The 17,275-nt window shown below is 36.7% G+C and overlaps 1 protein-coding gene across 4 annotated transcripts in view; it reads right to left on the bottom strand.

The window, feature by feature from the left end:
• Window positions 1–17,275, bottom strand: part of SYNJ1 (synaptojanin 1) — a 65,450-nt gene that overhangs the window by 27,876 nt on the left and 20,299 nt on the right. For 3 of the 4 annotated variants that reach the window (XM_009894887.1, XM_009894889.1, XM_009894888.1), the window contains exons 9-16: window positions 15,759–15,840; window positions 12,854–13,006; window positions 9,536–9,692; window positions 7,787–7,810; window positions 2,601–2,792; window positions 2,371–2,455; window positions 942–1,082; window positions 371–563 (exon numbers count right to left, since the gene is read on the bottom strand). In XM_009894887.1, the coding sequence (XP_009893189.1) occupies window positions 371–563; window positions 942–1,082; window positions 2,371–2,455; window positions 2,601–2,792; window positions 7,787–7,810; window positions 9,536–9,692; window positions 12,854–13,006; window positions 15,759–15,840 (1,027 nt within the window). Of the gene's footprint in view, window positions 1–370; window positions 564–941; window positions 1,083–2,370; window positions 2,456–2,600; window positions 2,793–7,786; window positions 7,811–9,535; window positions 9,702–12,853; window positions 13,007–15,758; window positions 15,841–17,275 lie in introns of all 4 variants that reach the window. The other variant, XM_009894886.1, reaches the window with a different exon arrangement.

Here is a 17,275-nt window from a genome sequence, read left to right as displayed (position 1 = left end):
AAAATAGTGCTGTTTCCCATGGATTTTTTTTCTCATAGTTTATTAACCCTGGTGCCTACAAAAGTTCCACTGCATGTCAGGAATCTGTAAGGTCTCTTTCCTATGCTAAATCCTTGATGCCTAATGCAAGTGAATTCATGCTTCGCCATCTCTATCAGTCATTGCACTGGAAAGGTCTATTCTTTCTGCAGTCATCTATTTTAATAAAAACTGTGGGAACTTAATTATCTGAGACCAATAACCCAAGGAAATTTGATTTCCACAGGAATCTAGGGAGGGAAAAAAAATAAATACAGCTTTTGGATGACACTGCTGGAGCTCAAAGGGTTTAACTTCTCATTCATTATGGAATTTGAACACTGTTGCTTACCATTGGAAAACCAAGCTTGCGAGCTATTTCTACGAAGTCTTCATTTCTCTCTTTAACTTGTGATTGCCCTGCAGCAAAATGACTGCAGACAAAGCAAAGACTGGATGTATGAAACAACATCCGAATTGCTACTGCGCCTTTATTACCAGTGGCTCCTCCCATGCCAGTCTTTACAGTATCAACAGCAACATCCCTAAAAAAGTTAAACAACTATTAAAACCTCAAATACAATGGCACAGAAGTTAACAGCTTTAACTATGTCTGAATGTGACATTATGTTGGTAAGAGAACATTTTCACATTGTTCTTTCAGCAGTACGGCCACTGGGCTATTTTAAAAAAATGCCAACAGCTATTGAGCAGGTAACAATATAACAGTTCAGCTTTTCAAGCTTTCCTGGCAACTGATGAGACATTTAAAAACTAAGAAAAAAGAATTTAAGCAACTTCTTCCCCAGAAGACGGAACAGCTCTTTCTAGCCCCATATGCTTCCAATTCACTTGTTTGTTAGCTTTCACTATAAACCAAACTGAAAGTGACCCAACTTGGGCACAGCTGTGTGTTCACTGACCTGATAAAAGGAGCGTGCTGGGGCCTGATGAACACAAAAAGGCAGACGCCCACCAACTGCTCAGAAGCCAGCAGCACATACTTGTAATCTCTTGATATCGTCTTCTGCAGTTCAGCTGCCCAGAGCTTCTGATTGGTTGTGCTAGCAGTGAGATTAAAAATGCCAGTTTTAAAATAAAACAAATCAAGCAGGTATCTAAACTGTTGATCTACTTGAACAAACTTCATACAATAACCTTAACTAAACCTTGGGGCAGTAGGCCAAAGCCAAGTTGCGAACGGTGCTCAAATGCCTCCTAGCAGAGACACAGGCTATAGACTGTCATGACATTATCATTGCAAATTCAGCCTCATAAAATGCTGCCTCCCTTTTCTCAACACCACAGACAACGTTAGGACCCAGGGCTGTCCTTCCTGTACTTCTGAGGCTAGACTAGAGGAGCAAAACCTAAGAACTTTTCTAAGGAGTTACTTCCTAGCCTAGAGTTCAGTCAGTATTGGAAAACAGATCTCGTGGTCTTGAATCAAGAAGAAACTTCCTCGGAGACCTAACAGACTATGGTTTTCAGAGCTAGCATTAGATAGAAATGAAAAACATCAGACCTGGAAACAGCATTAACTAGACATAAGTGTGAAATCAGGGGATGACAAACTGCCATTTTATCCTCAAGACAAAAGCCTGTGCAAAGGCTAACAGTATTATAGGCTTTAGATGTTTTTTCCAATGAGTTAAAGCTTGCTAAACACCAGAAAACATGCAAAACAGGCAGACAAAACAATGGACAAAGTGAATATAAACCTAGGACTACGTATAAAAAGATTTCATCACCGGTATCACCCACCACTGGTAAAAATGTATTTTCATAACCCACTCCACTAGGGGTGAAAAATCCAAACTCCATGATAATACACACATGTATTACATGGCACAACAGTGAAAACTGACAGTATAGAAGGAAGCCTTGCCTTATACAGTTCAAAATCTGATGCAAGACACTATATAAAGGCACACCAACAACACATGCTTTTGGAACAAATTTCATAGGACTCACTCTTCCCAGCAGTAGGAAGACACAGAGACTGCAGAGCACTACGAGCATTGGAGGTAAATTCCTTCAGAGTGTTAAATGAAGGAAAAAGTTGAGGGGCTACTGAAGGTGCAATCCAAAATACGGTCAAGTACTGACTGTTTGGATCTTTGAGATTACATCATACATGATCTAAGCGATCACAGCTTTGCTAGGGAAAGCTGAGTTGAAGTCTGCAATCCTGGCACAGAAACTGGCAGAGAGAACTGGAATACGGTCAAAAATTAATCCAGACTAATCCCAACCATTACAAAACAGGACAAAAAAAAAATTCCAAATAACATTTTACTCAAAAAATATGATTATCAACTACATTAGTACTGTATAGGTTGTATCACTTACCTGGCATTCACAATGTTTCCTGCATTTAACTCCACCATTTCTTCAAATCCAATGGCAAATATGTCTACAGGCTTGCTTTTGCGATCTGCATTTAAATATCAGAAAAAGCTATTTGTCCTTCATAATTAACGTAAGAACCAAGACTTCATATATCTATTTAATATTCATGATCTAATTATGAAAATCAGAGCTTTCAAGAAAAAATTGAAAATAAAGAATATAAATCCCACCTTGGAATTCATGAATACCAGCTAACTTCGGTGCATCCAGAAGCCAGTCGGTGAGTGTCTGATTTCTAAAGGCAATACTTCGAAACTGCTTCCCCCCATTGACGTTCCACGTCCCGACACAGACTCTAATTTTTTTCGGTTTTGCATACTTATAAAAGTTTTCACACATACTCTTTAGCACTTTTACAGATGCTGCAAAAACATTTGAAAAGACATTATTTTTTATATAGAATGCTTCTTCAGAAAACTTGGCAATGAGATCTTTCCCTTAAAAAAATGGCAACAAATCCATGCACAGACATACAGAAAGTTAAACTGTGAAAGCAGGATGAATGCAGCTTTTCACAAGGGAAAGTACATTTGCAGACATATTACTTGTCTGGGTAAGATACTGACTGAATGGAAGACTGTAGTAATTTCTTCCAAGTAATATATATAAAAATAAATAATACATAGAAGAAACATAATTCCTATGTTTTACAAATATCTATCATTTTTTCACCCTATCTGTGATTCTCTACAGAAACCATTATTTTTGATACATGCCAACAGATATCTACGTCATTTTCACAGATTATATTTATGAAATTCAATCTCCATCACCAAAACAACTTACAGATATGTTAATTTCTAGAAGTGTAAAAATGAATAATGTACTACCTTTACTAAAATAGATAAGGTACATTATTTTATCATATTAGAGTATGTCTGTCTAAGCCACAAATCTGAATTATTTTCTAGGTCAGTTGAATTCCTAAAATTCTGCTTTGGCGAGGAAAGTAGGCTAGGATTCAAAACAATTAAACTCATTTCTCCGTCACACCAGCCTTTCTCTATGTCTTGTTTCTATCCGCCAGATGGGAGAGAGAGTAATGACCCATCTGTAAAGGGCATTGTGAGAAACAAACAAACAAACAAGATTATTCAATGGTCAGACACCAGAGTTACAGAGATTTTAAAGTCCCTTCATAAATCAGCTGCATAATATACTCATACAGATATATTTCCTAATGCAAACAAACAGATCTGATATTTTTTAAAATTACACTTTTTTTTCTTTAATCTCAGTGGAATAAAAATTGTATCAGGTGTAAACAGCATTGTTGGCATTGTACTTTACCTAAGTGATATTAATTTACCTATTTTGAATACTCTCATGGTTATGACCCTGTGAGAATTGTATAAACAATGTAAGATGGAATTCTTCCCTTCACTCTGTGCTGTCTTGCAAATTGATCAGCTACTGGGCACAACGTTTTCATTCAAATCCCCAAAATAGGATGATTAGTGAGCTATTATTTTCTTTTTAGTTATTCTTTTTAAGTTTACCACCTTTAAATTTGCTAAAGAATATTGGCTACCCAATTGAAATAAAAAAATCAGGGATTCTCTAGCCCTCATGGTTTTGAAACAAACTGGAAACAATAGAAGGACTCGGGGATGCTGGTTGATGAGAAACTCAACATGAGCCAGCAATGTGTACTCGCAGCCCAGAAGGCCAACTGTATCCGGGGCTGCATCAAAAGAAGCATGGCCAGCAAGTCGAGGGAGGTGACTCTGCCCCTCTACTCCGCTCTCATGAGACCCCACCTGGAATATTGTGTCCGGCTCTGGAGCTAACATAAGGACATGGACCTGTTGGAGCGGGTCCAGAGGAGGGCCACAATGATGATCAGAGGGCTGGAGCACCTCTCCTACGAAGACAGGCTGAGAGGGTTGGGGCTGTTCAGCCTGGAGAAGAGAAGATTCCAGGGAGACCTTATTGCAGCATTCCAGTATCTGAAGGGGGCGGACAAGAAGGCTGGAGAGGGACTTTTTACAAGGGCATGTAGTGATAGGACGAGGGGGAATGGCTTCAAACTGGAAGAGGGGAGATTTAGAATAGATACCAGGAAAAAATGTTTCACTGAGGGTGGTGAGGCACTGGAACAGGTTGCCCAGGGAATCTGTGGCTGCCCCATCCCTGGAAATGTTCAAGGCCAGGTTGGATGGGGCTTTGAGCAACCTGGTGTAATGGAAGGTGTCCCTGCCCAGGGTAGGGGGGTTGGAACTAGATGATCTTTAAGGTCCCTTCCAACCTGAACCATTCTATGATTCTATGATTAAAAAAAAAGAAAACAACATTGTATTTGTTGTTTGTGAGCTCTTTGACTGCTGAACAAGTCATATATCCATATACAGGCTAATCATGTATAAAAGACAATGAACTGACCAGCATCTCCTTCAGGTACTACAAGCAGATCTTGCTTGGGATCATGCTTTCCTTATCATAATCCAGCTAAATGAAGCCAAGAAAACAGCAAGGAGCCAACAGAACACTCTATACCTTCAGGTGAGAGCCAAATACTGAGTTTACTTCTGAATGTATCTACACACTAGGTAACAGTCAATTCAAGAAGTCCACCAAATGCCAGAAAAGCCTCCAAGGGTCCAGGACAGAAGCTACCCCAGCACCTGACCACTGACGAGAAACCAATCCATGAAATGTTCTAGCCACCACACATCCAAGTACCCAAATTATCTAAAGGTTTAGCTGAACCCGAATAACCCAAAATAGCATCACAGACAGCTTTGAAGATCCGCACAGATTAGCCTTTGCAGTACTCCGAGCAAGTTTAAAAGCAGAATTTGGACTATTGTGCTCTCCAGTTCCTTCATTTCCTTTTGCAAATTTAGCAATTTTCAGCTTAATTTTAAATAGTTACGCCAAATAATTCATATTTGCTACCAAGCAGCTTTTAAGTAAAGCCGCAAAATTGCATTATTGTCTACTTAAGTCTTGACATCATCATGAACCCCTAATGTGAAAAATCTTACCAGGATAGAATCTAACTTTACAAGTGAACTGACAACATGCTTATTACAAACATGAATTTCATACTTTTAAACTAGCAAGCTTTCTAAATTGTAGAATGACTTTTCTTTTCTAAATTAGAACAAGTAAATTTAAATAAGTAAATTTAAAAAGATTACATTTTCACCTGTTTCCCGAAATACTGAGTGAGCCAATTGTTTTTTAGAGCTCCTGAGCCTCCCACATACATTATTTTCCTACACATTTCTAGCTATTTATCTTTTCAAAATTGTGTCTCTCTCTACAACGTTAAAAATCCAATCAATTACATTTTCTGTTATTTTGCAGCTAAAATACTGTAAATGCTGTTCACACTAGGCAGGCAAACATTTGGACATCAGTTCTACAAAGGGAATATTAATTTAAAATTCTTGGTGGGATATTCTGTGCAACTGAACTTGATTGAACTATTTTACTACAACATCCAAATTACCGTAGATACGTTTCAAAGTATGCAACTTATATCCAGATGAAACTCACAGTGAAATGTTACATCAGGAAGTTAAAAAATAGTTGACATGTATGACTCTTCATGAGCTATAAGCTAGGCTGATATAGTCTAGATGGTAACACCATAAATGACAATGGGACTATTTATTCCAATAACAGTTTTTAACACTGACAAAATGTCAGGGAATCAGTTATTTCAGGTGTATATTACCTGTGACTCAGATTTAATTATTTAAGTTTTCAGTAAGAGTTAAGTAGATACAGTAAAACACTAACAGCAAAAGCAAAGCTAAAATGAACATAAAGGAATTAGAACAAGTAAATTTAAATAAGTAAATTTAAAAAGAGAAGTTTTAAACACTTCAGATGTTTTTGAAAAACAACCTAGCCAACAACAAATCCTAATGCTTTCTTCCAAGGATCCTCCCCTATCAATCTTCAGTACCAGGGGCTTGTGGCTACTACCCGAACACACAGGTTCGGGGGATACCGTGCACAACTTTGCTATTCTCTTAAAATGGGAGACTTGCCTGAACAATTATTAAGAGCTTCCTTGTTTCTTTACCTCCTCCTTTCCCTTTGTCTTCCGAGGTATTAAGAACACACCTGTTTGTTCTCACCCGGAAACTAAGCATCTGATCTGGTTTCACTGAACCTACTTCCAAGAGGTAGCACAACGAACCCTATTAAGGCAATAGCTCAGAAACAGCTGTTTAAATTTTCTCAACACATAGCAAAATATGAACATAGGAGCATTAGGAATATTTTATTTTCAATAATAGCTCCTGGGAACAAGGAGATAATGAAGCATTGCACAGCTGATGAGTGTTTGCAGGTCTCCCTTTAAAAATACAGAATATGTATATAACACATCTCCCCAGACAGAGCAGCTTCATGTAAACAGCTTAAGTTACAACAAAAAGGAGAATTTCCACGAAGAATTAGAAAATTTTGAAAACAAGGTTGAAAGGATTTATGTTGCGTATATTGCTAACTTACAATGATAACAACTAAGAGTTTTTAGAAGGTTCTTAAATTGATCTTTCATGCCTTTTTGCTCTATCTGGCTCATCTCTACACATTCTTATTACTACATAACACAACTTCATGTTCACAGTATTGCTGAATCCTCCAAAGCCAACCTTTCAGATTTTAAGCACCAACATCACAGACATTGGCCAAGATATTACTGCAATGTCTCAAAGTAGAAGATTAGGAGTTAACTATAAAATTCCCTCTTCAAACCTTCTCTGCACCGAGAGTTTTACTTAAATAGATGCTGTAATACTTTCATTTTGTGTCACGTGCAGCGGTAGCTGTATCTCAGTGGTTTTGCCTGTACTTTTGCTCCACAAAACACAAGTGTCAGCACGTTATTTCAGATGATTCCAGTACAAGGTTAACCTCTGCTGGGAGGTATTACAAAATCAGTCCATCTCATGCAAGAACACAAGCCAGGAGAGGCTTCTAATGGCAAATAAGATGAAGTTACAAATTGTAGTGAAGAATTTTACCTCTTATCCTAAACAAAACATTTAGACGAAGCAAAAATAAAGAAGGTCCCAAAACAGATAAAAAAGCAAATTCCACTACAGCTAGAATAAAACATTTGCAAAAATAAACCCCAAAGAATTGGTTGCTTCTTTTCATAACTCACACCCAAGCACAACTGCAACATTTTTGACCCCTTATATTTTCACTTTTCTTATATTAAAGAGCTTTTCTTGGATTAAGGGATTTTAGGGCACAGGAATGGCAGATCCAAACACTACCAGGAAAATGTGAGCCCACAACCAAAATATTATGCAAACAGGCACAAGAAAAAAGCCAGAGAAGAACAACAGCTGCTCAGATATTTACAGCTTAGTTTACTATACTATACCTGATTGTAATGATTGCTCTGAAACTATGGATGCAGTAAGAAGGAAACAAGAAAAAAAATTAGTCAAATAAATAATTGTTTTTTAAAATTTTCCAGCAATATGTGAAAGAACATGCTGTAATACACAATTTATTACACATAACCATTTGCATCAGTTAAAACACATCTTTTATGCTGCAAAATCTACAGAGTTCCCCAACAGTATTAACAAATTCTCTTTTCTTGCTTCATTAATAACTGGTTTATGTATGATGGAGTATCTTTCTAGCTAATTCGCCACCTAGCAGACATTATGTTCAGTGAAGAGGGACTAATGATCCTCAGTTGACAGGAGCTGTAAATATTGAAAGGACAGCTTGCATTCAAGAAGAAAGCGAGAAGAAATGGAAACTTTCATTGCAACTAATTTTGAGGCGAGGCCAATTTAGCAGGTTTCAGATACTGGAAAATTTACAATAACGTGAAACCTTGTCATGAAGAATGAGAGGAAAACAGTCTTTCAGGTTCCACATAGGAAATATATAAATACCCACAAGATGAAGACTACAATTGGGCAAGAATGCTTTTTCTTGTACTACAGATTTGCACTGGAGCTTTGACACATTTTTCTCATTCTAGGTTGAGAAGTGTCCAGGAGAAAGGGGGGGCGGGGAGAGAAGGAAAAATTAAGAATGTTATTAATCCCTAAAAACGACAATAACTCTCCATTTCGGGCACTCTTACCTGGGAACTTGGAAAGACAACTCAAATTTAAGTTCCGTCTTTGCCCAAGAACTAGCTCCTCTATTTTTTATACCCCAGGAGAGTACTCTAAACACAGCCTTACACCTGGCCCGCTTACTATTGCCCTGCCCATCAGACCTGCAGAAGGATGGAGCATAACAGCAGTCCTGGGGACCACGTAGGTTGCACCTCTGTTTAGGGATGCAGGATGCTGTGGTTCAGCTCCCTGTTCTGATTAGGTGAACCACCTTCCTGTAACCAGACCACCCCAGTCCCACGTGGCTACTCTGCCTAAGCAGAGTTTCGTATTGAAATCTCTTGGATTTTGATGTAGAATTTCACCCACAGCCTGACAAGCTTTTGTGGTGCAGACATTCCTAGGAAAGACGACTTCTCACAAAAAAAACATTTTGTCCTGGAAAATCATTTATCAGGAATTTGCTGATAGCTCTTATTATCTTAAATTTTTTTCCATTACCAAAACCCCTTTTGTTTGTCAGTACCTTAGAAACCAAAATGAAGATAAATACCAGCGTTCTTAAGCTTGAGAAAAGAATAAATGCTTTCCATCTATTTTAACACCATGGTGAGAATTTCTTCACTGATGTGACAGATCACATTAAGGAAGACATTTAGCAAACACTAAAATACCCTAATATTTTAATAAATCAGGATTTTTTTCCCCAAATTCAGCACATAATTCTCATGATTAACACCTCCTATAAATGGATTTGAAGAACTGAACAGAACATATCTAATATGCATCTATAGTAAAGTTCTGACAAATACGCTCCACAAATATTTATGCGTTACACCACCAGACATCAACGAAATATAAACAGTAAAGAAACTACTGCAGCATGTTAGTCTGATATTAGTAAAGCAGAAGTAACTTTCATCTTTTAATAAGCCAGCAGAACACAAAATAGCAGTTATAGTTTCCAATATTGCTTTGAAAACAGACTCCATACAGCTTTCTTACACCAAATAGTTATCAGACAGATTAAAATCCTGAAAGACACATACCGCGTAAACTGCTGGTGGTTAAGAGAGCCCGTGCTTTATCTGCTAAATCACTATTTAGGGTATTTCCCAATAACAAAACATCAATGGCCTCCTGCTTGGAGCTATCAAAAAAGTTATTTTGAATCGTTCTGGTCACAGAACGAGCACCATCCTTCAGCTTTCCAGCCTGTTAGGGAGGAACACGTATAAAATATTTTATGTTGGACACTGCTCACAATAACATTGGCAATATTCAGTAACATATTTGTAAACTGCATTAATTATTTTAAAATCTAAGGCAATTTCCTTCTTTAAGTGTTAAATAAAGTCTTCTGAGCCTACTGTACTATGTGTGCTTGCCCCCCTTCCCGCCCCCCCCCCAAATGCTAAATACCACCGTAATTCTTTCAAGGCATATCTAACAACCAGATTATTCCAGTTTAAATTATTTAAAGTAAACAAAATACTGCAGGGAGGGAAGTATTTTTTTCCCCCCTAAATCCTTGGTCTTCGAAAATTAAATTGATATAGTGCTATGTTTAGACCATGATACAGGATTTTGGGCTTTTCCCCCCAAATAGTGAGAGATGAGCAAGCACCTGAGTCCAAATGTCATGATACATGAATATGTACGTATACGCACATAGCAGCATATTAGTTCAGAATTCACATTCTGAATATGCATGTTAAAAAAGGGATAGCTTCAACTTACTAAGACCCCTTAACTTTTTAAGTAACATGCAAGTCTCATGCAGTATCCCGGGAGGAACATATATACTAATCTATAGCTACATACATATGAAGACATTGTCATTGCACACGCTGCACACAAGTGGCACGACTGAACACTGCTGCAAAAGAACAGTCTCCAACTACCCGAACTAAACAATAATCTCCAAGAGATGCACTGCTACTACCGATATTCTCTGTGGGTCAGACACCTAGAGGATAATGTAATCAACGTGCCATGCAGTCTCATACTTGATTCAAAAAACAGCAGTGTTAATCTGCGTACACAGCACTGACAATGATTTCACAGACACAGAGACATTTTCTTGATTACAGGGTTTATTGTGTCTTATGCACTTATGTGTATTTTTGCCTGAGGTGTATGTCAACACATGCTATTACATCTACATAAAATGTAGACTGTAATCCATCAGGGATGCTGCATGGTATTATATTCTTATAAAAAAATACTCAAAGTTCACAGCTTGCATTGTTCACAAAGGTCTCTTAAATGCATAAGGAAAAAAGGCAGAAGCTTAAGAAAAATATAAAACCAACGCATCATTTAGTTCTACGAATTGTACCAGACGACAAGAAAGAAACTACTCCTTTGTCAAGGATAAGTAGTAGTAAATTGGCACCATGATTTCTGGGAGACGATGTGGATGAGGTGTTGGGGCGCATACTATTGCAATAGGATTTTAATAGGATGCTGCTCCCCTTCTGTCAGAAAATGTGCAACTTATGACATGATCCAAAAAAACCACACTCACCATTCACATATCAGGCAATTAATTGAAAGGAACCCAGAGAAAGCAAAAGAAAGAGTAGGTAAGGAGTTAGATGAAATGAGTATTGTAATACTTCAAAAAGGACTGGTTTTCAGTCTAGAAGTGTACATTAACACATTTAACCTTAAAATATTTTTTCTTCTATCCCAACGTTCCATATTTTTACTTCTAAGTTCTCTTGGACTTCAAAGAATGAAACTGATGAGCAAGAAATGGAAACATTTCAAACATCAAACTTGTCATTCAAGAAATAAGAATTGCAACTTAAGAACTACATTTTAAAATATACTATCAGAGTACTCAAGAAGGTATTGAGTAGTGACCCGGTCAAGTTTCATTGCAAGAATAGCAATTATTGTATGTCAAGTATTAAAGATCATCTTTGAATAGATGGACTTCTATGAGGGATGCTGTGTTAGATTTATGAGATGTGGTACTCATTAACAGTTGTACCAGGGCAGGGGTGCCTGGGACAAGGATTGACTATTCTGTATTATTACAAAGACAGCAGAATAAATGTACTCTGTATTTCACAGATTAAAAAAAGGAAGTGTAAATACAGTAAAAACATTTTACAAAGTAAAAAACATCTAAGTAGCCAAATGAATGGCAGAAAAGTATTAATTTAGGAAAAGAAACAAGTAAGGTTGAATGAGAAAGTCAGGAGAAGGGGAGACACCCCATGAAATACTTACTGTAGTTTTCCTGATGGTCTGTGTGACATTTTTGTACGAAAACAAAACTAAACATCTTTAACCAAATTCCACTCTACACTGAAATACAAGCAACTCCCAAATGAAAAAGTCTTGTATGCACCAATTAAGGGCAGAATAAGCAACAAGTCTATTTTTCTTTTTATGTAGCTTACTGCAATGCCTTGCGCATGTGCAGAGAAGGACCCTGATACGGTTTGAATGAACAAGTGATGGAAGAACTAAACAGGCTATGAGTACATGGTATATAATATGGAATGAGAAGCAGTGTATTCTTGAATAAAAAGAATGGTATGAAAAGAAATTCTTGAAGGAACTAAGGACAAAATTTGCTATGGTTCAGCATTTGTTTGTCTTGACAGGTATCACTTGATAAGAGAGAGAATTACAGAAACAAAAACCCAATATTGTTAGAAGAAAAATGAAGGACAGAAACTGAACAACTCGGGCATCAACAAAGACAAAACAAGTAGATGAGAAACAGAACATTACATTGCCATGTAGTACAGAATTGTTCACAACATTAGAAAGCAAGGTAGAAACAGAATTGTTTTGGTTTTTTTTTCAATAACTGCAAAACTAAAAAGAAATAGCTGGAGAAACATGCAAACAAAAGACACCCAGCTGCAACTTGGTTAATTTTAACACTTAACAAACACTAAAAGCATGAACAACAACATCCTGTGAAACACATTTTAAAAGAAAGGAGATATAGTGAATGAAACTGAAACAATAGGAGGCAGAGATACACAGAGAAAAATGAAAATATTCAAAGAAACTAAAGCTGATCTGAATACACATTTTTCTGAAGTATGATCTAAAGAAATAAAAGTTTTGAGCCACATCCTTTCCTACAGAATGGTGTTATATGGGAGGCATGGGCATGGGTGAGAAAGGTTGTATTGAAACAAGATCTGGTTATCAACATAACCAACCTTTTTGTGTTAATTTTTTTGGTTTGGTTGGTTGTTTTTTTCAGGATTACAACAAAAGCACATTTTACAGCACATTTTAAAAACCAAAATCTCATAGTTGTTATATTAATGACAGATTTTTTTAAAACCCATACTGAATACTGCCAAAGTTTTTAATAAAATGTACTTTACCTTAGCTTTTCCTTCAAGGGCTCCTGTTCCAGCATAAATTTTACTGACAGAATCACCATTCACAGACCACATGGATCGGAAAACTTCCTGAAAGCGAGTAACCAACTGAGGTTTCTCAGCTAATCCTAATACCTCCAGTTGTTTTGTTAGCATCTGCAACAGTTGAAGACAACATTTGCAAAAGAAAAATTTTCAAATGTATTTATTAAAAGGTACACCATAATTTTTCAGCATAAATGCACAAAAAAAAAATCTTCGGTTTTTAAGTATCATTTTGAACAAACTGACACCATGTCATGTTTGAAAGGCTGCATCATACATGTAACTTAAGCACCAGCGTTTCATTTTCTTTTAAAGATAGGCAGTAATTTAGGAGAAGAATTATGCAGTTGATTTGTAAATATTTTAATCTAAGAATTCACTAGTTACACGGTAAGCTTTTTTTGGTTCTCAAGTCTTTCTACTTACATAATTTAGAATTAGAGCAATTCATATTCCTCCCAAAAAAAGTTTAATACCAAACACACTGACCTCTATTATGAAATGCAGCAGCAACAGAGCGCTGTGATCAGTGAAATAGCAATGGTTTCTGTCATTTACTCTTTCATGCGTAATACACTGTAATCTTTACCCTTTACAATCAATATACCTGAATTAATTTTCCACGATGCACAGTCTACATTAAATGCATTTAAATTGTATACATATTATATATATAAATTATTATTTTACATTTAAATACATTACTTAAACGTAGCATTAGGCTCATGGCTATAGAATGGGACATTGGACCTTGTTTGAAATCCTGGTTTATGGAATCATGATTATTTTAAGAGAGTCAAGTAAGTTTCTAGTGTTTGTGGCTACCAACATAATACTGAAAATAAATACCAAAAAATAAAACTAAATAAAAAAGCTGTTTTCAAGAGTTTTTAAAAATCTTTAAAACTTTGAGGTGTCCAACGGCAAGAAGGAAGAGTATAAAGTGATGAACATAAAATGACATAAAGGCAAAATTCTGAACGTTGGGCAGGAACTAACAAAAGTTACAAAAGGAAACTTGCAGACAAAATTAAGTAGAAATAAACAAGAATCTTCAGAAATTGTGGTCATTCACAGCTCAATACTTGTTATATGAAGTACCTATCATGTTAAAAAGGTAAGAATTTAAATACCTCATTTAAATAGAATTTTAAAATTAACTAAGAAGCTCATGAGGATTCACTGTTTTTCTTCATATTCAATAGTTTTATACTTTTGTATTTTAGCTGAAATCATACTTTAGCTCTCACCAAGGAAAAATTCGGCACACTTGGTCTAAAAATAAAATGATGATATTTAATCCAGTACTTAAAAGGATAAGAAAGGAAAACACAGAGCTGCAAAGCTAAGTTTGCCGTGTAAATTCTATACCACATTAAGAGTGTATGAAGATTTGTTCTTTTGCCATAGAAAACTACTGTAAACTTATCAGTAAAATACAAGATGCAATGTTTCTCATGGCTCATTTAAGAGAACCTAATTGCTTACTTAAAGCTTGCATTTCTATCTGCAGTGAACTGTTAAATTCCAGCAAACACATTCAGGAGCAGGAAGGTAATAATTTGGCTCTCTCATAATAAAGTCAAACAGGATGGACAGATACACAAACTACATAACGCAATAAAACGCCGTGAGATTTTCAAAACATGCCACTACTCTTTTCAACACACAGTGAACTAAAGAAACGAATAAGAATTCTAAATTCCACCAGAATTGGTATAATTAGCAGGTACTAAGAGATGTGTTTATTTTTCTTAATTTTAGTAACTAAAATGCGTGACCCCCTACGGTACATGCAGAGTTGAAACAATGGAAAAAAAAAAGGCATTAGATCTCTCAGACTGTGTTGTATTTGCTACAGTATGTACTGATGTTGAATGTTAAGAGAAAAAATTTCAGAGTACTTGCATAAGGGTAAACAGTTCAGTATTCTGTTTGACTAAAACACCAATAAACTGGCAACAGTATTCACTAGTATTCCAGAAGCAGAAACGTTTGTTCTACAGCCAATGGATTTTTAAGTTCTCTCAGAAATTCCTCCTATAGACACTAAACCAAGAGCATTTTAATTAAATAAAATTCAGAAAACAAAAGAATAATCCTTTTACTTAGGTCGATGTTACAGCATCCATAATTTTTCATTTTTAAACATGCTAAGTATTTTATCTTCAGGAGTCAAACTTAGTTTATTAAGATGAGTGGAGCTGTGAAAAGTTTTTCAGAGCTACTCTTATAGTCTAATCAGTACTATTTTACTCCATCAATTCCTATCAGGTTCGTGTGTTCAAGCTCTACTGTATAAGCCTGCAGGCTAGAACCTTTGTTTCAATAGCAAGCCAATGTGCTGAAACGCAACCCTGCAGGAGGACTTAATCCCATGGTTAATTTCCAACTACTCAACGTGAGCATGGCCAAAGCCTCGACCATGGTATCGGCCTATGAAGAATTCACAGCACAGTGCTGTGAGTATGTGAATGCACAGCACTGGCAGATGCTAAAACGACTAATCCTATATGCTGCAGAACTTCATCTAATAGAGTAACTGTGAATGCAAGTGTTTTTGCGACGGACTACAATATTACTACCTCTTCTAGAATTGCAGGCCTGACCCTTAACAGACCTAAGAAACTGACACCTAAAAAAGAATGAACGTTTTTCATAATGCTGCACAACTACTGTTTAATTACAACTAGTACACAACTACTGTTTCTGTAACTACTAAGATCTGGAAGAAGAAAAGTATCACGCTATAAATCAAACTTCCACCTACGAAACATTTTCAGTCATCTTTCACAGGGAAAGAAACGCTACTTTTACAGCCTAATTGCTACAGAAGCATCGGGAGTAGTTGTGTTTTTCCTACCTCTAAGCCAAAGAAAGCCTGCACGCTGTTTGTTCTATCCAGACAGTCCAAGCAGTTTGTTCTGACAGTACCGCTTTGAGATCTGTGCCAAGGACAACGAGAGACAGAGAGAGAAAACAACTGAAATAACTCATTTAACACACATATCATCAACAAAGACAGGGACATCAAGATCTGAACCAGAATAGTGTATCAGGGTATTGTCAGTGCAATGTTACTGTCATCGCAAGTATGTTTATAAATGCGTCAGCAATAGAGGGTTAGCTCCAATAACAGCAGTGAATTTTGCAGCAGTGTTCACTATGCAAAACTAATGTATTTTCTGCAAATAACATGAGTCTTTCTTCTTCAGTTTTTACTCAATTCTCCTTGCTTGCTCAGTTAAAGTGTTATGCAGGATTACGCTCTTTTCAAACAATCCAACTAACACACTTCCGAAGAATCTCAGAGGTAAATAATAACTCTTAGTTAAAACAAAAATGGGAAAAAAAAAATAGGACAGTTCTTGGATTTGTTTACCTAAACTAAAAGTAACAAGAATTTGTGATAAAACTCAAGCCAATTTCAACCCCTCATTACTTTCTCTCTCCTCCCCAAATAAAAATGAAAAATAAGCCTCTCCCCCTTAGCTCAACAGACACTTGAGGCCCTCAGGCACTCTGAGCTGCTCCCCTTTCTTTAAGACAAGCCCATTAACTCATGCTATAAAGCTCTCAGAAGGAGCATATTAGGCAACATCCATGTCCTTCTTGCCAAGCTACGAGTACAAAATCCTGATGGCTCTCCCAATGATACACACTTATTCCTTACTTTCATCATTCCCACTACACACTTTGTCCAATAAAGTCAGTAATGCTTCATCACATTTATTTGGAGATCTAACCATAAATTGTAGGAAGTTTTGAAGAACTTTCAAGATTGTTTTTTCCATTACTACCTCTGTATTTGATTTGAAATACAAAGCAACTTGCTATCTGTGAAAAAACAGGCAAATCCCCTGACATTCTCCAAAGGAGATGGTCCATGAACTTATAAAAAATTGTCAATGTATCTTTTATTAAGACAAGTACTCAAGCTACCACAATGCACAGCCTATTCTGCTTTCGTTCTATTGACAGTCTTTTTGATGGGTGATAATATTATTTGAATCTCCATCAAGATCAAATGGTGTTCTCCCAACACAAAGCGTCACACCACTTTTAAAGCTTTTTGGAGAGTGGTTAGTAATGTTTTGAGGTGGAGATGGGACCTAAGCACCCTCCTGTTAAATCTAATCTTATTCAGGTCTACTACTGACCTGAATAAGATTACTCTCTGGGGGATTTAATCCCACAGCCAGGTTAGAGCACAGAGTGGCACTGGAACCCTCTTCTCCTCTCCCACTGCGCTAGAAGATGAACCTCACTGCATGTGGCACAATCCCTTCACTCAACAATTCTCTTTCTCATGGAGAACCTCACTCAGCAGTTTGCTCTGGTATTAATTAACAGGAGAAAGAGTGCGGAAGGGAGAAGAGC

Source organism: Charadrius vociferus, unplaced genomic scaffold, assembly GCF_000708025.1.
Source record: "Charadrius vociferus isolate BGI_N301 unplaced genomic scaffold, ASM70802v2 scaffold201, whole genome shotgun sequence".
In the NCBI taxonomy this organism is placed as follows: domain Eukaryota; kingdom Metazoa; phylum Chordata; class Aves; order Charadriiformes; family Charadriidae; genus Charadrius; species Charadrius vociferus.
This window is presented reverse-complemented; position numbering and strand designations above follow the sequence as displayed.